General features: G+C 48.4%; 1 protein-coding gene across 1 annotated transcript in view; it reads right to left on the bottom strand.

Moving 5' to 3' along the window:
- Nucleotides 1-6,781: 6,781 nt before the first annotated feature.
- The window catches only part of LOC131555042 (TOG array regulator of axonemal microtubules protein 2-like), a 30,454-nt gene continuing 15,305 nt past the window's right edge, over nt 6,782-21,930 (bottom strand). The window contains exons 11-22 of the mRNA XM_058800704.1: nt 21,793-21,881; nt 21,239-21,374; nt 20,023-20,184; nt 19,174-19,306; nt 17,432-17,537; nt 16,458-16,693; nt 14,798-14,950; nt 13,565-13,682; nt 12,508-12,611; nt 10,946-11,150; nt 9,554-9,770; nt 6,782-7,017 (exon numbers count right to left, since the gene is read on the bottom strand). Of these exons, the coding sequence (XP_058656687.1) occupies nt 6,782-7,017; nt 9,554-9,770; nt 10,946-11,150; nt 12,508-12,611; nt 13,565-13,682; nt 14,798-14,950; nt 16,458-16,693; nt 17,432-17,537; nt 19,174-19,306; nt 20,023-20,184; nt 21,239-21,374; nt 21,793-21,881 (1,895 nt within the window). The remainder of the gene's footprint in view (nt 7,018-9,553; nt 9,771-10,945; nt 11,151-12,507; nt 12,612-13,564; nt 13,683-14,797; nt 14,951-16,457; nt 16,694-17,431; nt 17,538-19,173; nt 19,307-20,022; nt 20,185-21,238; nt 21,375-21,792; nt 21,882-21,930) is intronic.

Raw genomic sequence — 21,930 nt, 5'->3', positions numbered from 1 at the left:
ATTTATCCTATTAAGTACATGTGCAAATTTGCTAAAGTTCCTTTTGAATAAATTTTGCTTACAGAAAGTTCCTTACCACTGCTAATAAAAGTTTGCCTAAATTACATTTGCCATAGGTCAAGAAAACCTTTTCAGAGACACGGTTCCTGTCTCTTGAGCTGTTTTGGGGAGCGGGTGTAAAACCTCCCCAGTGTGAGGATGGAGAACATATTGTCTGTACATAACTGTTTTCTGCTGGGGAAGATCCTCAATATTAGAAGAAGACACTTTGATAGTGCTTTTAAACTTTTAATATTTCATAAAATCTTAATCAATGAAATTTTTGAGAGGTTTTGTTTTCAAACATCTGTTCTGCTTTTTAGCATATAACAATGAAAGCCACAACAATGTTATGGTATGTCATGAGGAAAAAAAAAAAAATTGTGCCCCATCGTGAGAGTGAGGAAAGATTTAGAAGAAAAACCTGAAATTGCCACGCTGGATTGGTGCTCCAGTTGCGGGTTTTTTTGAGGGGTGTGTGTAGGTGTCATATTCCCATTATGACAATGTATCATCCATCCTTCTCCTCGGAACACCATCCAGCACCGTAGCCAAGTAATTTTCCTTTGGTACCTTGGGACAGTTTGTTCCCCTGCCTTCATTAGTCCTTCATTAGTCAATCATCCAGACAGTGGGAAAAAAAATAAGCCAGATCGGTTTGCAGTCACAGACAGAGGGGATTCCAGCAAAACCTCATAGTCTTTCCCAGTGCTGCAGATCCAGCTGCAGACACTTGGTGGAGCAGGATATTCACAAATTGCTTCTCACTGCACGCTGCTGGCTCTGCCTGTTCCTAAAGAAAGCTTGGTGGAAAAGCACATTTTTTCACTTGTTTTTCTTCTTGCCCTCTCCACAGAAAGTTGCAAGAGATTCAGGCAGTTCATGCACCCTTCAGCTCCCTCCTCGCCCAGGGCCACAGAAAGGAAAGCTGCACATGCAGCATTGTGCCATAAGGAACAGCTGCTGGATCCTAAGCCCATCCTGGGCACCTGTGTGAATTCCAAATGGAGATGACCTGCAATTGGAAATGGGGAATTTTGAGGCAGTAATATTTCCCCTGCGAAATACTTCTTCTGTGGGAGGCACAGTGTGGAGAAAATGTCACTCTGCACAACAGCTGTACCGAATGCCTTTGCAGATATATTGAACATTAATATTAAATATTTAATATTGATCCAAAGGGTGAGAAACATGGCTGATCATATATTAATCAGTGGGAACCAGGTCCAACATATAAACAGGGAAAGATACATACAGCACCTCTACATAATCAGATGTTCCCATGATCCATGTGTCTGGAGATCCTGAGGCTTGGAATGTGCACACATGAGCTTTTCTGCTCTTCCTAGGACAACATTCCCAGAAATCTTCCTTATGGTGCTTGAGTTCTCTGCTGGAGCTGTGTAATGCTAGGTTTAGTCAGCCTGACTAAGGACCTTCTTTGTCCTGTATTTCAAAAGAATTTCTGTGTTTCTCCTGTATTTCAAAGGAATTAATGTATTTCTGTTTTACAGAAAGAGAACTACCCAAACCTTAGAATCAGGTGAAAGGGATTCCATCAGAAATACTGTAATACATGGCAGGTACTTAGAAACAGAGGTGGAAATTAATGAGCAGAGAAAGAGAAAAAAGCTGGAAGTGATAGGGAACTTTCTGTAACCAAAATTATACGAAAGGAACTTCAGCAAATTTGCACATGTACTTAATAGGATAACATTTGTAAAATTTCAAACCATTTGCTGTTGGCAACAGTGCTTTAAAAAAAAAAAAAACACTAACCCATGCTGTAACTATAATAAAAAAGCCTTTATACTGGCAAGAGAGATGATGCTCCTGCAAAGTTCTTCAAATATGATGATGCAAGGATCCTAAGCAGAACTATTTGATGCTCTTTCTAAGTTTTGATTTTATAATCTTACCAAAACTGTGAAAGCAAAGTGATGCTGTAGACAGAGGATGGACATTAGAGTTATACAGCAAATTCAGCACATGTTTATGTCTGCTTAACAGGGCCTTCACGGAATGGAACTTTGCCAGGCCATAAATTCTGAATCCCCACCAAAACAAATGGGAATTGCAAGTCTTAGCAGAAAATAAGAATCTGAAAATGATCAAGAAGGACATTATACCTTCAGCAATCCTTGATGGTACATCTGTATGGTTAGTCTAAAACTCAGGTGCAGAAGAGCATGAAAATCTACAGCTGAATGTAAAGATGGCTTCAAAGGAACATTTGATCTTTCTTGCCCCAGTTACAGGAATACAACTAAGAAATGATTCCATGGAAATCAATGTGGCTGTAGCAATGCAATCTCTGTAAAATCACAAAAATATATGAGCCCACAGGATACAAGATGCATGCCATAAAAAATACAGTCTATTTCACCTGTTTCAAGGTTCCCTAAAAAACACTGGAATTTTAAGATAAACTTTGTGTATTCTCACCTTGCATTGCAAATAAGTCCTTCCTGGGGGAGCTGGATGCTCTGCTGTCACAGGCACATGCCTGAGAGTGTGCTGAGTGCTGGGGCACAAAACTGCAAAAAGATTCCCCAGGAGATGTCTGATATTTGCAAACCATATCCTGGGCTGCATCAGAAGCAGCACAGCCAGGAGATGGAGGGCAGTGACTCTGCCCCTCCACACCATTGACATCCCACCTGCAGTACTTCATCCTGCTCTGCCGGGCTCCCCAGCGCACATGGCAAGGACATGGGAGGGCTGGAGAGACACCGAGATGCTGGGAGGGCTGGGGCACCTCTCCAGCAAGGAAAGGCTGAGACAGCTCAGCTTCTTCAGCCTGGAAAAGAGCCTTAGGCTTAGGCTTGCCCAAACTGTGGCTTTCCACTGACAGCAACCTACAAGAAAGCTGGGCAGGGACTTTGTAGGAGGGCAGGAAGGGACACAGGGCATGGGAGAATGGATCCAAATGGAAAGAGAGTAGGTTTAGAGGAGGGATTCAGAAAAAAAGACTGTCCTGGAACAGGTTGCCCAGAGAAGGTGTGGATGCCCCATCTCTTACAGTGTTCAAGGCCAGCCTGGACAGAGCTCTAGACAAGCCAGTCTAGTGCAAGGGGTCCCCAGCTGCAGCAGGTGGGTGCAACTATGTCATCTTTCAGGTCCTTTCCAAGCCAAACCATGCCACAACTCCATGATTCTGGGATACTTCCCCTCCTTATCCTCTGGCGGAAAAAGAAACTTGGGACCGAGTTCAACATTGCAACATTTTCTTTCAACAAAAGACCATGTCTTTTGGCTGCCTGCAACTGCCTCAACAGAGGATGAAAAGAGATGACATTACTGACACGATTTCCCTTTTCTACCTGAAAACTGAAAGCTCCACTACTGTCTGCTCTGGCACAACCATCAGGACAGGGAATTCTTCCCAGGGAAATGCCTCATCTCACCCAAAGAAGGAGGAAGCTACAAGCCAACGCTTTAATTCATTTCTGTATTGATTTATTCGGTTATTTCTTTCATAGGTACCTATTCCTTTGTAATTTCTTTCGTTCCGCGGGACGCGCGGCTGCTCCTCCGTTGCGTTCGCGGAGGCAGCAGCAGCAGCGCCTCTCTCCATCGGTTTTCCGCTCGACTCGCTGCTCGCTCTCCGTTCCCTTTTGCCTCTCACACCTTCTTCATTCCCGTGCCGTGCTGTGCCGTGCCGTCCGTGTTCCGCCTGTCCCAAGCCCCGTCCCGCAATGCGCTCCTCGGCGGTGCGGCCTCCACCGGGCTGTCTCCGTGCCGGCTGCGGCACGGCTGGAAGTGCCGCTGGCTCTAGTCCTGGAGGAGTAGCGCGAACTTTTGGCTCCGCCTGGCCCGGCCTCGGCTCCGAACGAAGCCCCTCCCTCAGTTCCGCCCGCAGCCGCCCCGTTGCTGCTCGGCTCCCGCCCCGTCCCCGGCAGCATCGCCGCCGCCTTCCCCGCTCCGAGCTCCGCCACTCGCCGGCTTGGCCGCCGGCCCCAAGCCAGCTCGGCAAGCAGCAGCGTCCCGAGTTCATGTGTCCCGGGCAGAATAGCCGGAGCGCGGTGCCGCCCGCACGGACGGAGAAGCCTCCCCTGGGGCAGCCCTACCGGGAGGGCAGCGGCGGCTGCGGCAGCGTTTGCTCCGGGACCCGGCTCGCCGACGGCGCCCCGGTAAGAGACGGAGCCGGGTCGGAGCGGGGCGAGCTCAGCCCGCCGCTCGCCTCGGCTCGCAGGTGGCCATCAAGCGACTGTCTCGGCATCGCATCTCGGGGTGGGCGCTGCGCAGCACCGGCGGTCCCGCTGAAGGCACCGCGGTTCCCCCGCAGCACAAGGGCGCCCTTGTGTCCCTGGCGCTGCTGTGGATGGTGTCGTGCCCTGGCTTCCGCGGCGTCCTGCGGCTCCTGGACTGCTTGTACAGCCACGCCCTCTGCACAGCTGTCTCCCGACTCCATCAGCTCCTGGGCAGCTGTGTGCTCTGGCATGGCTTTGTGCAGAGGGAAGGGATGGGAGGTGGCCATGGGGAGAGCAGCCCAGAGCCCAGGCACACGATGGCCTTTGCAGCAGGGCCAGGAGCTGCAGTTGTTTTGGGTTTGCTATGGGGTGCAGGAGGAGGCAGATGAACAACAGCTTTGTTAGAGACAATGTGCAATCCAAGGCTTGGGTATTTGGTTTCAGCCTTGCAGAGAAAGGGCCCAGTGTATCCCTAACAGGAACTGACTCTTGCAGTGAAGTTTGAACAGGTCCTGATTTGGCTCTTTAGCTGTGCCAGAAACGATGGGATACTAAGGGTGGGTGTGCATCTACCCCAGTGCCTCCAGCCCCATTCCTGGCCATGGCATGGGGGCCCTGGAGCAGCTTGGGCAGGCAGAGAGCTTGCAGAGAGCAGCAGGGCAGGGAGCTCTGCTGAACTTGCTAAATGCCAGTGAGCCTGAGCTGATGGATGTGTGGGAGCTGGAGAGCAGCCAGCATGCCGAGAGCTCAGCAGCATCTGGGCTCAGAGGCTGCTGGGGAACTGTGGGAGGGAAGGGCAGCAGCAGAAGAAATGAGGGGCCTTGAGAAAAGCAGGTTTTGGCATCCTGCAGAATGAGTTTGTGGGGCCACGGCTGGAGATCAGCAGTGGCTGTGAGACACCTTAGGGGCAGGGAGAGAGCAGTGATCTAAAGCCACTGCCATGCCAGCCTAAAGGCCAGTGGAGGCAGTGGCACCTCAGAACACCTTGATGTCTAACATGTGGATGCCAGCTGAGAATGCAGCCACACTTGCAGAGGAGTGAGCATGAGGTGAGCACAGAATGCATCAAGGTAGAAAACTTTTGACTAGACAGGATCTCTTGCATCCATTTCCCCCCAAACATATCAATGGTGGCCCCATTGTAATGCCAGGTAACAAAGAGTAGCACAAAGGCCACAAAGAAAATGTGGCAAAAGAGGAAGAGGAGCGGCCCAGTGAGGAAAGGACATGGTGAGACACTGGCACATCAAGTGAGCTGCTCTCCCCTAACCTGTAGGCTAGCAGGTCCTGGTGTCACAAGCTCCTTTGGTTTATTTCAATTTTATTTATTTTCTTTTTAATAAAAAATATTTATTTTTTAATTTTTTTTAAATAAGAATAATTTTTAAATAATCATCAAAATTTAAATAGACAATCAAAATATTTATCTAAAACACCTAACATATTTACACCTAACGTACTCTACATGCTTAACACTTACATGCTCTACACGCTTAACAAACTTAACACTTACATGCTCTACACGCTTAACAAACTTAACACTTACATACTCTACACGCTTAACACCTACACACTTAACACCTACACACTTAACACCTACACACTTAACACCTACACACTTAACACCTACACACTTAACACCTACACACTTAACGCCACCTACATCTTATAAATGCACATAAATAACTACGTCTAAATAACATATGTACAGTTGTATCTATGAAGCCTAAAAACATAAATCCTATTCTTGAAACACTCTTTGGTCAGTTGGCGACCTCTTCCTGATCTTCGAGGAAAGAGCTTTTCTGGGCTGGAAGCAAAGACCTGGTTGATAAGGGAACATGGAAACTACGAGGCAAATCCTCTTGGCACAACTGTATCCAGTCAGGCCTGCAAAGTGGAGACACAAAATGGATCAGAGCCTGCAATGCAAAACTACAATGCCTGAAGCTCTGTATTTCATGGGACACATTTACTGGAATCTTCTAAACAGCTGTCCAGGGAAACATGCTCCTGCTGGCAGACACTTGAGGCAGGCCAGGGGAAAACCCTGAGCCACTTCCCCAGAGCTGCCACAGGCACAGCCTGGCCTCTGGGCTGCCCTGGGACAGCAGGGAGCCCAGAGCCCTGTGCTCTCCAGCAATGCTCAGCTGCACATGCACCCTGCTGCTCCTCTCCCTGCCCCACAGCTCAGCAGCCCTACAGCTCCAGGGCCACTGGCAGCAGCACAGCTCCTTGCAGGGGGCACATGCAGGGCACAGCTGTTCCCTGCCAATGTGCACAGCCTCTCTGTGCTGCCACAAGACCCTTCCTCCTGTCAGACAGCAGCCCTGCTGCCTGCTTACCTTTTTGTGAGGCTGATCCATGCGTGGTCTTCACCTTGTCCTCAAGTCAGGAGTTCCTTCAGGCCCCCCATGCCATGACTAGGAAGGGTGATGAACAGAGCGAGGGCAGATGCACACCCTTCCTCAGTATTTTGTCATTTCTGGCACAGCTCAAAGTCCCATCCGGAGGTCTCTTTGGCCAGCTTTCTGGAGAACATGAAACCTTCACCAGCCCAAAAGGCTGGAGAGGTTTTCCTGCACGTGTGGAGGCTTGCTCTCAGCACACTTGATCAGCTGGGTGCCCATCACCTCGCAGAGGGCACAGGCCAGCTTGGTGACCACAGCGCAGACGTTGGCGCTTCGCACCGGCAGCGCCTTGTTCTCCAGGCAGGACCAGAGCACGGGCAGGGCGTAGCGCTGCACCACTTCAGGGCTCCTAGCATGAACCCATTCCACAAGCACTGCCGGGACAGACACACAGCTCCTTACCCACCAACCTCAATGCAAACAAGGATCTACATCTGCTTTTGCTTCTTGGGAGCCGCTCTGGCCAAGATCAGTGAAACAGCACACAGAGCCCCATGACCCAGAAACGGGCAATGCAGCTGATCATCCTTGAAACAGAACCACCAACCCCTCCGGACTAATTTCTCCAACCAGAGCCTTGTAGCTGTGGCAGAGTCTTTGTACCATTACTAAATTATTTCACAATTTGTTTCTGCATGAACAATGAATGAAATGTCAAATTGCCTTCTATTTGCCTTAACAAGTTGTCTAAACCCACATGGAAGATTTGGAAATGGACCCTAGAGAGGCAATTGAGAGATTTCTAATAAAAGGAATGATTCCATTTTTTTTAACTTTGATGTCAAGGGCCAAAAGTCTAATCTGGCACTTCCCTTTGCTCCGTGGCAAAGGGCTGTATTAGAACACACTTCAAAACTCCAGCCCACCAGAGATGGGTGCTGCTTGACAGCTGGATTAGAAACACCAGTGACTAGCTGGTGTCTTTGTTGGGAGCCACAAAAGCATTCTGCCAAAGACCTCTTTCAAACCTCAGGGTGTCGTAGAGCATCACCCAGACCCCATTGCCCTGGCATGTGGGCACCTCCACATTTTAATAGCATTTCCCCTCTCAATGTTAATGGCATTTTTTTCTTACAATGTGCGCCAAAATAGGGGCACAGAGAGAGAAAAAGGCTACACAGGGGACTGAAATTTAACAAAAACATGAATGTTTTCTCTGAAATCCGCTGTCTGCTCATTTTCTGAACTGAACTATATCAAACATAGATAAAAATTTACTACCAACAGGCTCCTTGCATGGCAGATTTGGCTGAGAGATCAAAACCTGAAATGCTCTGGAGACCAGTCTTATTTTCTGATCAGCCAAAATGTTATGTAGTAGTCATTTACTATTCTGTGGTGGAAGAGACTTCATTTTCTCTATGCTGTTAATCCACCAGCAGTCATCAACATTGAAAGAGCCCCTCAAAGTACCCCAAACCAATTCTGCTAAGCAGGAAAAGGGTTATGGTACCCATTTTAACACGGGACTTCATTTGAGTTTGAATGCAATTAAAGACATGGGTCACTGTGGAGGTTGAGAAGAGCCCCAGTGAGAGCTGAGCCCTGAGGCCGAGCACTGCCCCATCTCAGATGCTGCACAGCTCTGCAGCAGCCAGGGAAAGCCTGCCAAATACACCTGCCTTGGCCATTGGGCAGGAGGGACAAGCTCAGCACCTCCTCATGTGGAGGAGCTACTCTGCTCTCTGCTCACAGGCATTCCCTGTCAATACTCCCTCAGAGACCTCTTGGCTTACAAAGGGAGGCCATACCTGTGATACGCTCTGTGACATCCAGCAGAGCTTCACCACTCAGTTGGCTCCATTGGTGGCAGAGCTCTTTCATCAGTGACACTTCATCTACAAGTGAAACACATGCTTCTGCTCACTCTTCTGAGGGCACAGGAGAAAGGACAGTGGGGAGGGAAAGGGCAGGGGCAACCCCATTTAATACAATAAAGTCAATTTCTGCGCATTTTTGAATCCTTTTCTTCTTTCCTTCCAGCCTACTTGGCAAGGTTTAAAATTCCAAAAGAAAAGCTCTCCTTTCACATTTGTAAATCCAAAGTTGTCTGCTGGACCAGGAGCTATGTTAAAACATTTCACACCAGGGACCTCAAGAGCTCAGTCACATGGAAGCAGTAGAAAGGTTTTGCATGCCAGAGCAAAAAGGAAGAAGCCCATACTTGGGACACAGAAAGGCACTGAGTCAGGCAGTTCATGACTTCACAGAGTAGCTGAGGTGGACAAAGTGGAAACTCCCCTTGAAGACCTGACTCTTCTAAACACTCCATTTTTCAGGCGTATTCCCCCAGTGTGGCATTTTCAGAGCTGACATAAATCTGTGTGGCAGAGGAATTTACAGCAGCCCTTGCCTAGGCAGGTATTTCCCATTGCCATCTTGCCCCATTCAAAACAACACGTGGAGCAAGGCATCATTGACAGCTGGATTTAGACCCATTTGTTCTAAAGAAATGAACTTGGTGAATCATCAGTTCCCCGTTGGAAAAAGAAGACAAATGAGAAAGGTGGGAAATAGGCAGCTAATGCCTCTAATGCAGAGCCTTCCAGGTGGCTGCTCTGCAGAAACTCTGATGACCCGGTGTTCATTCATGCCAGCAGCAAAGCTGTTCATTTGGGAAGTCAGACGGGGCCCAAGCAAACTGCAAAACCCCTTTGGCTCTGAATTGTAGCAAAGCTGGAGTCCAGGACTTGCTCTTCAGAGCAGCGGCACAGAGCCAAGGCAGCCTGGAACTGTTGGGAAATGCTGATCCCATTCCATCCTGTTGGGGATGGTGCACCTGCACAGCTTCTGGTGGGTGTCAGCTGGAGCCTTCCACAGACAACAACAGCTCCCAAGGCACTCGGCGCTCTCTTGTGTGGGACAGACAGAGACACAGGTGAGGGGAGTCCATGCCAGGCTCAGCCTTACCTAAATAAGCAATGGATTTGTCCAGTGCCTTCACAGCTGCGGCATGAACCCCGGCATCCTTTGAGTTCAGGTTCTTTGTTATTCCCTCCATCAAACGGGTCATCACCGGCATCAGGGCATCTTCCAGGAGTCCAATCATTTCTGCCAGCACCTCCAGCGCCTGCTGCTTCACTTTTTTATGGGTGTCGTTTATTCTCAGGACAAAATAATCAAAAATCTGTGAGGAGAACAAACAACATGAAAGCTGGATTAAAATGACCTTGTTTGAAGAGGGCATGTAGAAATGAGCACTCAGCAATATAAAAGATGAAAGTGATCCTTTCTGTCAGGTCAGCCCTTGCTTGCACAATTTCATTGTTTTCCTGTGGGCCACTCACTGGAATGGTTGCGCAACCTGATGCTGCTGGAAAAATTTTCATCTGTTTTTAAGAGTTTTGGCTGAGGACAGAAAAGTTCCTATGGTATTTCTCTCCACCTATAAATCATTAAATCAATTCCATTTATTAATTCAAAAGGGCTACCTTTGCTTTTGAGTTATGGAAGCAGATATTTACCATGCCCATTCTTCTATACAGTTGCCTCAAGTACTGAGGGCAATTATGATTTTGCCAAAACTTTGGTAGGAAGAGATCTAAGTTTTATTTTGTCTGTCTCAGAACCTGTGTCTGGAAAAGGGCAGGCCTCTGGTCAACTCTTCCAGGATCCAGACCATTTCTCTAAGTAAAAGGTGGACTTCTGAAATGTAATGTGCTCTACAGCTCTCATTAGAGCAGGTTCAGTCCCTTGACAGCCACAGTATCAGACACCATTTTCTGGAAAAAGGGAAAAAGCAGCTATGGGAGGAGAAAGGATGGATCTGTCCTTAGCTGTTTTCCTCTTTTTCCAAAGAGAAAAAAAGGCCCCTCAAGAAGGGTGAGCACCATCTTTGCCAAGAGGAATAGGGATGAGGATGGAATGAGTAGCCAGAGTTGTGCCTGTGCAAGACAAGATGGAGTTACAGAAGAATCCTTTTAAAAACATTTTGTTTAAACCAACGCAGCCTGATACTTCTCTTCCCCATGAAAACCTATTTTTCGTCTAGAGAATAATTGCCATGCTTTCAATGGCTGGATTCCCTTCACTTAACCCAACTGGGAGTAGGAGACAGCAGCAGTTACACCAGCAGAAAATTCTTCTATCCTCTGATGAATGGCAGCAATAGGCACCTGCCAGACAAATACAGCTGGACTGAAACAACTTGTCCTGAAGCCTGGATCTCAATTGCATTTGTCTGGGTAAGAGGGACCAGCCTGTCCCAAACAGCCAGGATGTAGTGCCAAGACACACTGAATTAACTTTACTTCTGTAGGCTTGGGAAAGGAGCTAAATGAAAGGAAAAATGAAGATACATACTTGGACAACATTAGTGGAGATCAGCTGGGGGCTGGATTTGCACAGGTCTAGGAGGAGTGCCACGCCTTCCATCCGTGTCTGAAACCCCTTGGCTTCCAGGAGATGGTAAAGCTTCTGCAGTGACTCCCTTCCTTCCACAGTTGCAGGTAACGTGACCTGGGCTTTTGGATGGTGGAGGAGGCGTCCACCAGGGGCAGACTTCACCCTGGAAAACAAAACCAAATTTGGACCTGTTACTGATAATACCTTTAGTTAATTGTGAGCAAAACATTTTGAGGAGCTTTCCTAATGATGTGATTTCAAGCTAGAAAATCATGAAGCTCTGAAGGACAACATGGACCTCATGACAACCATTATAGGAGGCAATCTGCAAGTGACATTCTCACCACTGCTCACTCAGGAAAACCAAGGATGAGATGCATCTGATCTATCTTCAGATGGCTTCCAAGGCACACATCGCTTTGTGGGGAAAGAGAGACACTACTTCCAAGTTTAAATGCCTCCTCATGTGGCATGTGTGTGTTTTATAATATAGAAACTCATCACTCTGAAGTGTCTCTACACAAGGCATGACAATCTGGAAAAGTAGCTCAGATGCATCTGAACAGATGAACAGGGGCATATCTGAAGGATTCAGAAAATCAGGAACAGAGATAAAAACAGAAGCCAGACATCCCAGAACTACACTCATATTTGGTTTGCTTCCCTAGAGACTAGATGCACAGCCTAACAAACCCACTGAGTATTATCCTCTGGGATCAACCTGTCTCTTCCATGAGCACGGGAAGATGCTAGCCATGCTATGGTGGCTTGTGGTCACTTTCCTGCCACCACTGAGCAGGACAGAGCTAAATAAATCCCCTCTGTTGTCAGGAGAGAACAGGTACAAGTAGCTCTGCCACTGGCATGAAAAGACAGCAAGGACCAAATTCCTCTCTTAAATGCTGATTGCAGCATAGGGGGAAATAAACCATACTGTCCATCAAGCAAACTATATGAAGGACAGGAATACCAGGACAAAAAGTCCACATTGAGACACTTGTTGACCAAAATGGCTCAGGAATTGCCTTGCTCCTTACTACTCAATCTTGGTACTGTTTGAGGGTAAAAAAACCATGACTCAGCCAGGCCAAACCACAGGGATGGGAACTGCTTGTTTGGGGAATGGCATCTTGCTTCTAAACTGGGACTTCTCATTAAAACACCCATCTAAAAAGGACTCCACTTGGATGAAAAAAAAATCCTGGTTGAATTTACTTGTCTCAAGCCAGGCAGCAGAGATTTAGCCCTCTCCTAGCCTCCACAGCACTGCCCTTGCCACTGCACTGGATCATCTGAGCTGCAACCAATGGGTATCTTTTTGTCACCCAATTTTTGTGGAAAGCTCTCCAGAAAAGTTGTGTTCAACACAATACAGAAGGAGACATTTTTTATCCTAGAGCATTTGTAGGGAAAGGAAACAATCTCTGGCACTGGTCATCTCCAGCAGAAATATTTGCCTGAGGAAGAGGCATGTAGAGCTTGTCATGTGCTTTGTCACATCTGACAAAAGTGCTCAGTACCGTTTGATAGATGGCAATAGGGTCTGGGGCTTCTTGGGGCTGTCGTTCCTCTTCTTCACTGGCTCCTCGACAGATGGGCATTCACCCTTCTGGTTTTCCATCTCCTACAAAGACATAAAGAAACCCCATGAATCTTTAGAATATAAAATAGAAATTCCCTCTTTAAAACACAAGTTTGAACCAGGATCACTGCTACCAAGGCTTAGGGAAACATTTCCTAACTTACAGAAATAAACAGACCAGAGATTCAGTGATGCCAACTTTGTTTTCAATAGCCCAAGACAGGTTATGGGTGCTACCACACTGAGCAGCAGTCTAAAATCCCAAATTCACCACTCTTGAGCATAAATGGGAATAATGCAGACCCATAGGCAATGAGTGGTCTTAAAGGAAGCCGCAGAAAAAATTGGACTCTTTGGAGGTTGGCCCATTGTGTTGGAAGTTGATTTGGTTCGACACTTACTCTACCTGCCCCTGCAGAAAGGCACACTCCCTTCTGTAATGTAGATGAAAAGAATAAAATCCCCCCAGACAAACAGATGATTTCCCACTGGATGCTGCTGAATTCACCAAGCTTCTTCCAGCTCCACAGGGCTCGACAGCAGGGCAGTATTCCCAAAAGACAGACAGTAATTGTAGTAACTAGGATTGACTTGGACATCTTTTGTATATTTGGAAATTTCCTTGGCACTACTATTTCCAGTCTCTTGCAAAGACTCTGTTATGTTCAGAAGCACTATTCTCACTTAATTGCTTTACTGGGGGCAGAGTAGGGAGAGTGTGGTGGGGGCATACACGTGAGTGCAAACCCATTTTCTCCTCCTTTCCTTTCCTCTTTGTGACTGATATTCAAAGTATTCAAAACTCCACTTTTTCCATAATAGTATCAGTTCCTCTGTGGTCTGCAGATGAACAGGCTGAGGATTAACAGCTCATTCCCAGAAGCAAAATGATTCAGCAGAAGAGGAATGAGATAAAGACACTTGGGTATGTTTGATCTCACATTAGTAGTCACAATACTTGCACAAAGGAGACATTTCTCCTGCCAAGCACTTGCCTTCTTCTTAATTCTTGTCAGGATATCTTCCAAGTCATGCGGGGAAAGAGATTGCTCCAAAAGCTTTTTAAATTTTTGGTTATTTAGCAATATCTTCACCATCTCCTGTCCACAATGCCTAAGGAAGGAAGGAAACAAACAAAAGGAAATGAACAAAGGAAGAGTGTTAACAGAAGAGGCTGATGCCTTAAATTCATCAGTTGCAATCCTTGCATGAGAAGGCACTACCTACTCAGCAAAGAGATTTACCTCATTTGACACTGCACAACACAAGAGGCAGGAGGAGAATGTGGGGCAAGAGAAAAATACCATTACTCTCTGAAACTGGGGGTGTGCTTCTGTGGGATCAAAGGATCCCAGGGAACAAGCAAAACACATCTGCTTTGCTGTCAGAGCCTGTTAGCTTTGTTACTGTCCAGTGTCCTGCTGCCATTGCACAGTAATTTACCTTTCTCACCTCATGCTTGCTTTTGATTATTCTATACTATATGCACTGGGTCAGCTAGTTGCTCTGGTGTTCCTGGCAGCTATTAATGGGAATTCCAGCCTCAAAGTTATGGGATTTTGGTGGTTTGGGGTGATTTTGCTGATATGAAACCAGTTTTCTTCAAGAAGAAATTTGGACATCACTGAGCCACACATAACAGCATTCTAGAAATCTGCAGAAGAGGTTTAGAAAGACTGAATACATTGGCTGAAGACCTCTGAAATATTTCTAGCGAAGTCTTAAGTTAATGAGAAACAGATGTTTGGGATCCTCCAGTGATGAACATTAGACAACACTTCGGCTTTCTCTTGTGCACCTAAGGCCAATCAAAACTGTTGGACTGGCTAATCTGAGCTCCTTTGATCTCAGTAAAGACTCCTTCAAGTCACTGGAAGTTGGCAATGCTCCTTCTTGCTGACCAGCCTCAGGTTACCCGGTACAGTCATTTCCCCAGGCAGCCCAGAGCAGCGGTCACAGCACCAAGCCTGACAGAGCTCAAGAAGCGTTTGGACAATGCTCTCAGGCACATGGAGTGACTCTTGGGCTGTCCTGCACATGGCCAGGAGCTGGACTGGATGACCTGCATGGGTCCCTTCCAACTCAGCATATTCCATGATTCTATGCCCCTTTGCCACACAGTGAGGTCACTCATTATTTCCTTTCGTTTCCACTCTTTTGTGGTTTTACCTTTAAAGCCAAACACAAAATGGTTTTCCTGGTTTTGGAGGTGAGATGAAGATCATTACCTTGTGTCCTTGTGACAGTCCTGAGCCAGTGTCCCTGCCACATGTGGGAGCCTCTCCGCCCTGGGGATGCCTGCGAGCTTGGTGACTCCCATTTTCTCCATCAAGGACAGGAGGAGTTCGGCCGCGCACTTGCGCACCTGGACGTAGCGGCTCCTGGGAAGGAGAGAGCAAACCCTGGGCCACAGGGACAAGGAGCAGCAGCAGCACAGGCCTTGGCCAGAGCGTGCTCCCTGTCCTTGCTGGGGGAAGGAGCCTGGGCTCTCCCTGCACCTTCCAACACCTACAGAAGGTTCTGTCCTCAGAGAAACACTAAGTTAGCATTGTACAGAAGGACTGCCTGCACAGAAGAGTTCAGTCTCCCTGCACTAGCTGATACTCCCATTTCTTTCCCAAAATTTACTTGGAGAAAGATTAAAGTAATAGATCACATATGAATTATTGAGAAATTAAGGACAATTCATGCTGACCCATCAGAGGACACTCAGTACACAGAGCTGCAGCAGCATGAGGCTCTTTCCACCCATTCATCCCTAAATCTGCAGACCTCCGGGGAAAGAAAAATGCAGGGAAAACACGCTGTGGTGTGTGAAGTTGCGGATTATCCAACAATGCAGCCTGTTTCTTTTCAAAGCTAGGCAAGGAATGCATCTGAGTGTTTCACCCTATTGCAAAGCAAGGAAAGGGTGGCAGGCATTTGAGCCAGATTGTCCTGATCTAGAGACTGTCTCTTGGGAACTATCAGGCCCAGCACCAACACTTAGGGCAGCATTTGCTTCAGCTGTCCCATGGCCCTCACCCTGGGAAGGTGCCTGGAAAGCAAATCATCATCTCAAGGCTAACATGAAACATTTTGAATAGAAAGCAGAGCTCTAAGGCCAGGACACTCACACAAGACTCCTTTTGGCAGCAGCTGCACCTGCTGGGCAGGCTGTGCCACACCCAGCACATTCTCCCCCATGTGCTCCACACCCCAGCAAGTACCCTCCTTATTTCTCAGGTTAATGGATCATGAGGATATGTGGTTTTCCCCAGGGCCTCTGTGGTTAGCACTGCAAAATATCCACAGTGCTTGCAGCTGCAATCGCAAGTGTCCCTCTTCCCGCAAAAGCACAAGGCTCTATCCTTAGACTTTGCAGGCACTTTCCCTTCCCCATCAGTCACCACATCTAGGAAACTGACAGACTGGGAGAACTCCAGGAAGCAGCAGCAAGCTGAGTCAGAGGAGCTTTAGTTTGGATATTAGGAAAAGTTTTTCACCCAGAGGGTGCTTGGGCCCTGCAACAGGCTCCCCAGGGCAGTGCTCACAGCACCAAGCCTGTCAGAGTTCAAGAAGCATTTGGACAACAATCTCAGGCACATGCTGTGACCATTGGGTTGTTCTGTGCAAGGCCTGGAGCTGGACTGGATGGTCCTGATGGGACCCATCCAACTGCCCATATTCTACAGTTCTGTGACTCTGTGACCTAATGGGCTGCAGGAGGGCAGAAACAGGTGACAAGAGGAAAGAAATGAGGTTGATCAGAGAATCAAGTCGCTGAGTCCACAGAAGATGAAGGATACAGGACCCTTCCCTCCCACCATTCCCATTCTCTCTCTCGGATCCCTTCCCCCACCCACACACTGGAAGGTGAAGAACATCACTAAAAGAAGAAGAACCTACTTGACTCCCCTGTCCATGAGAACAGTCATTGCTCGGGCAGGAGTCACGTTCTCTACCATCATCCCCAGGCTCTGACAGGCTGCCTTCTGAATAAACTCTGGGGAGTTCCACACCATGGGGAGAAGGACTGCAGCAACCTCATCTGCCTCGGAGTCCATGTCCTTCTTCAAGATGGCAAAGAGCTCTCCCAGAGTGATGATTGCAGAGCAGGACACCTTGGACCGGAGGTTGGTCACCTGGGGAAGTCATGAGGGGAAACATAAGAATGACCTTAAAAAGAAAACCAGTTTCCTTAGACAAAACTCCCAGGAAATCACAGCATGTCTTGCTGTGTATAGAGGGACATAAAAGCACAGGAAGAGCAGAAGAGCCCAAGCACAGAAAGGCACTTACTCTGGCATCAATTTCTGGCCTCACACCTGCTTACTGCAGGCATAAAAAAATATGTTTCACTAAAGTCTTCTACTTAACCCTTCTATAATGTCAACTGCTTTGATTTTAGGCCCTTTGATTTGAAAAACAAAGCAAAGTAAAGTAAGGGATGCTTTCAAACCATAAAGGCACAGGTCAAAGATAAAACAGTCAGGGGCTCCTGTTTAAAAAATCAACACCTGTAGTTGAAGCACTCAGACAGGAAACAGAAAAAACAGGCTCAGAGCTACAGACTCATTGCAGTGTTCAGTTACAGCTTGGGCAGAGATTGGGACTCTGGCATATAATGTCATTAGTGTCTCAGTTTCTGCCTTGCATTATAATGGCACCACACTCAAAGACAAGTGCCAGATATCCAACCTGCCAGTAAATACAGCTGCAGGTACACACAGATCCTACAGACAGCTGACAGACATTAGAAGTAGAAGGTCTAAAGCCAGAAGTGAAGGCAGTCCCTGAGCACACATGGAGATGAACAAGCACATATCTACTCTACAAGCCATGTATGAAGTATGGGGGACAATTCAGAACAATGTTCTCACCTCGCTGGTAGCTGCCAAGCAAATCTCACGAAGTCGACTGAGCAGGACTTCTGGATGGGACTCAGCCAGCCGTGGGATGTTGAAGAGTCCCTTCTTCTTCAGTTCCCTGAAAGACAAGTACCAAAAAGATTGATTTTTTTCTCTACCCAAGAACTAGGCAGCACCCTCTGAAATGACCAGGCTGGCAGCTCCACCAAACCATGGGAGGTGCTTTTCAAGGAGCACTTAATGAAATCATGGAACCCATTGCCACAGGATGCTGTGGCTGTCAAAAGCATACACAAATGCAAGAGGCAAAGAGAGAGCTTTCAGAGTGTTCATGTGTGGCCTTTCTGAAAATCTCTGCTATTAAGTCCCTCTGTCACTGCGTCCTAGAAGCTGTGAGGCCAGGCCATGCTGCTGTTTCTTGTCACCTCCCTGTACCTGTCCCTGAGACACAGTCCCATTGGGCTGTCCCTGGGACAGCATTTTCCTTCTTTGTCAGCCCCAGGAGGCAGTTCAGCCCTGAGAGTCTGCACTGCCACTCTGGAGATGAGTTTCCACTCTACAATCTAGGCCTATCTGTCACCCAATCCACTCCACCTCACACATTCCCCAAAAATGCAGCAGGATGTCATCCCAGATTATTAAGATTCCACCCCTGGGCAAGAACTGTTGAGACTCTGGCTTTCCCCACAACACTCCTACCTAAAACAAGCCCCACAACAGCAATATGTTATTTAAAAGGTGCAAACAACTCCATCTCTCAGCACTTGCTTTGTGCAGGCCTGCAGCCTCAGGAAGGTATGTGAGGCATCAGGGCTGCAGCCCACAGCTGGTGACTGATCCCACGGGCACCCTGAGTGTCATGAGGACACTCCACACCTGCAGAAGCTCTCTGCACATCACAGGGCACCAAAGAGAAATGGGGAAGAGAAAGCACAAGAGAAAGGGCAAAGCAAAGGAGATGCATTGAGGCCGATTTTTCATGCTTATCCCTGTGAAAATGAAACATCCACCAGTGAGTGGATGCTAACCCAGACATCAAAAAGATAACCTTACAAATGTTAGGTGATATTGGTTATCACCTCTGGGCCTCCTTCTGTCTGTGTAGAATTTTAGGACACTGAGTATTGACAAAACATCTCAGGCCCATACGAAGCAGTGAGAAGGAAAAGTTGAATTCCCAAAGTGCAAGAGTCCTAGAGGATTTTATTTCTTTTTCCTTCTCTTCTGCCATGAGCCCTTCAGGAGTAATGGAAGGCTGAGAGACTTGAAATCACAATTCAGTCCATTTTTCAAAAAAGAGGAGCTCCCTGGAGCTGCTTCTGGGACTCACATGCACGAGTCCCTGCCATTGCTGACAGCAGTGGGAGCAGAGAGGAATCTTACTCAGTCCCACTGGGCCAGTGGCCCAAGGCACCCAAATCTCTACACTCAAAACTGCTGCCATCCTGCTTCTGCCTTCAGCCAGCAAATCCTCTCGTCCCACAGCTCTCTCTCTTCCCTCAACATTTCCTTTGCAGCTCCGTGGAGCAGCAGGCAAAGCCAGGAAACAGCACGGACCTGCTGCAGCACTGCTGCAGAGCAAGGCCAAGAAAAGGCTGCTCTCCAATCTTTATGCTCTCCCTGCTCTGCAGGCCTTTCACCAGTGCCCTTTGGCCCTCTGGGCTCTCGGGGCTCTGAGACAGGAGCAAGACACAAAAGCTTCTGACCAACCTTAACGCTCAAGAGGGACACAGAGGGAACGGGGCCTTTCTTACCAGTCATCGCTGCCCAGCATGGAGAGTGCCTCCTGCAAGGACTGCTGTGGGTCTGAAAATGCTCCGTCCTTCTGCCCACACCCACGGAGCGGCTCCTCTCGGTGCTTGGCACCATTGGCCGTCTGCGGGGTCACTGTAAGGAGAGGGTCTGCCATGGGCGCTGCAGCCCCAGGCACGGCACCCGCCATGGCGCGGCCTGCAGCCCCATCTCCCAGCCAGGGCTCCGTGTAGCACACGCTGCCACTGCCTCAGAGACTTCCCTGCTGCCTGCATCCTGGGGCTCCTTGCTTGCTCCCAGCCTCCCCCAGCTGGGCACAGCTCCAGGCTGAAGCTGACAATTGCCCCACAGCGCCAGGTCCCAAGTACCACAGGTGCCACAGCCAGCGGCAGCTTCCTGAGGCCGCAGAGCTCCCACTCCCTGCCAGACAGTGCCCACAGCAGGACTGGCCAGCCCAGGAGGGAACCCCTCAGGGGCCTCTCTTGTCTTAGAACCCTGATTTCCCCCAGCCCTGAGGACAGGGGCACTCTGCAGCTCCCTGAGGAAAGACCTGCAGCTGCCTTGTGATAGCACCAAGCCAGGCCTGACCAACCCAACCCTGCTGGGCCAGGCTCAATCCCCACAGAGCAACGACCAGGTAACAGCCACACCTGACCCTTCACACCTGACAGCACCTCTGTTTCCATTGACTTCAAATATTCTAGACAGTCAACTTTTGGAGTAACTCAAAAGTAGATTTGCCAGACTACGGACCCAAGATCCCAGCTGTGTTGGCTGAGGCAGGAGGCAGTTTGTGCTCCTTGTGCAAATACAAACCCCTGCAGGAAAAAGCTGCTACAGAGCAGGCTTACCTGAGGAGCTGCGTGGGAAGCTGCACTCCCCATGGAGGGTGGGTGTACTGGGCAGTGAAGGAACATTGTCCTGCTTTTTCACAACCTTCTTCTTCATGGCACTTCCAGGATGTTTCCTCTGCACACCAGGAGCTGTGCCATGGACAGGCGATAGGCTAAAGCCTGCAGGGACCAGAGAGGAGCTTGTAAGTGGAGGGTGTTGGACTGGGTGATGATGGAAAGGACCAGAAAACTTGCTGGAGATGGGTAACATCTCTTTGCTATCCCAAAGAACTTCAAGTATAACAATGGCACACCAATATGGGACAGGGATCACACAATCACAGAACCCTAGAGAGTTTGGGTTGGAAGGCACTTCTACCACCATCTAGTCCAACCCCTGTGAGCAGGGACACCATCTAGATCAGATTCCTCAGAGCCTCATGAAAACACCTTCAAGGATAGACCAACAACAGCCTCTCTGGGCAAATCTTGTCAGCTTTTCATCACCTTCATTTATAAAAAATTTTTCCTTGGTATATAATCTAAATCTATCCTCTTCTAGCTTAAAAGCAAACTGCAGTGATGCTTCCCCTAAAAACAAGAAAAACCCAGTATTGCTGTGCTTCTGTTCTGTTCCAGAGGCAGGCAGGGGCAGTTCCCACAGAAAGGGCAGAGAGCCCTGCGTGATGGCCTCGGGCTGAGTGCTGCCTCCTGCGGGCCCTGCTGCCGCCCTCGGGCAGCGCTCACAGCCCTGCAGGCAGAGCCCCTCGGCCGGGATTCCCTCGGGAACGCTGCTGGCTCCTGGGGCTACAACAGAAGCCCGGTCTGGGGCTCCAGCACAGCTCCACAGCGCCAGCTCCTCAGCAGGGAGTGGCAGGAGAAGGATCTCTGGAAGTGAATTTTGTTTCTTCCAGGTTGCAGCCTGGTTGAGAAGCATTCTTTTGGCCTCACCTTCACTGGAGGCTGCTCTCCAGGAGAGAGTCTGAAGCCCCTGTGTACTTGGCAAGACAGAACTTTCTACTTTGAAAGAATTTAGAGATGGAGGTGGGAAGCTGATATTCTCTTACTGACTCAGTGAGGCCATGGGCAAGACACTTCATTACCTCTGTATTTTAATTTGGGAAACAGAATTAAATCCCATGCAAGCAGAACAGCCCCCCAGTCTGACTGCAACAACGTGCAAAGGGCAAGCAAGTGGTCAAAAAGGACCACCACAAGTGTAGCCATCACTTACTTGCTTCAGCTGCATCCACAAGCTCAACCGGCTTAGGAGTAAGCTGCCTTTGTCTCCTCTTCGTCACTTTTTCCAAAAGCTCCATTTTCTTCCACTCTAAGTTCTTTTGAGCCAACTTGCCCGATGCATCACGGGCCTAGGTGCAATGGAGATACATCACAGACTGTGAGCAGGGACACACAAACCAGACACATCATCTCATCAGGAGCTCAGAGTCCATAGAGTGCCATGGGCTTCAATCTTTGCTTCTCAGCTTCCAAGGGTGTACTTTGCCCCCGTTCACGGATGTGCAGCTTGCTCTGCCATTCAGAACTTCTCTAAAACAGCCTTTGCATATAAAGAATGCTTCTGGCATGACCTTAGCACCATCTCCAAACAGTGACCTTGGCACCACTGGAGATGGCCAAGCAATTGCCCTGGAGTTGTCAAATAAATTCCCAAGAGAATCCCCCTCCCCCAAGGAGTGGAAGATTATGATTTTCAGTGACATTTAGGGCCAAGCACTAAACAGCCACTGGAAAGGAAGTCTGCTCAACCCTGTCCTTATACCTTACCTTTCCAGAGTTGTCCCTCAGCTCTTTGTCCCTCTTAGGACCAGGACTTCTGAGATGATCCATCTCCCTGGTCTGGTTCAGTGAGAGGCCTGGGAATGGAAGCAAAGGTTCCTGTAAATCTCTGGCAGATTTCAAGCC

This window comes from Ammospiza caudacuta, chromosome 3 (assembly GCF_027887145.1).
Source record: "Ammospiza caudacuta isolate bAmmCau1 chromosome 3, bAmmCau1.pri, whole genome shotgun sequence".
Lineage (NCBI taxonomy): Eukaryota > Metazoa > Chordata > Aves > Passeriformes > Passerellidae > Ammospiza > Ammospiza caudacuta.
Note: the sequence above shows the minus strand (reverse complement) of the source record. Positions and strands in the feature narration are given on the sequence as shown.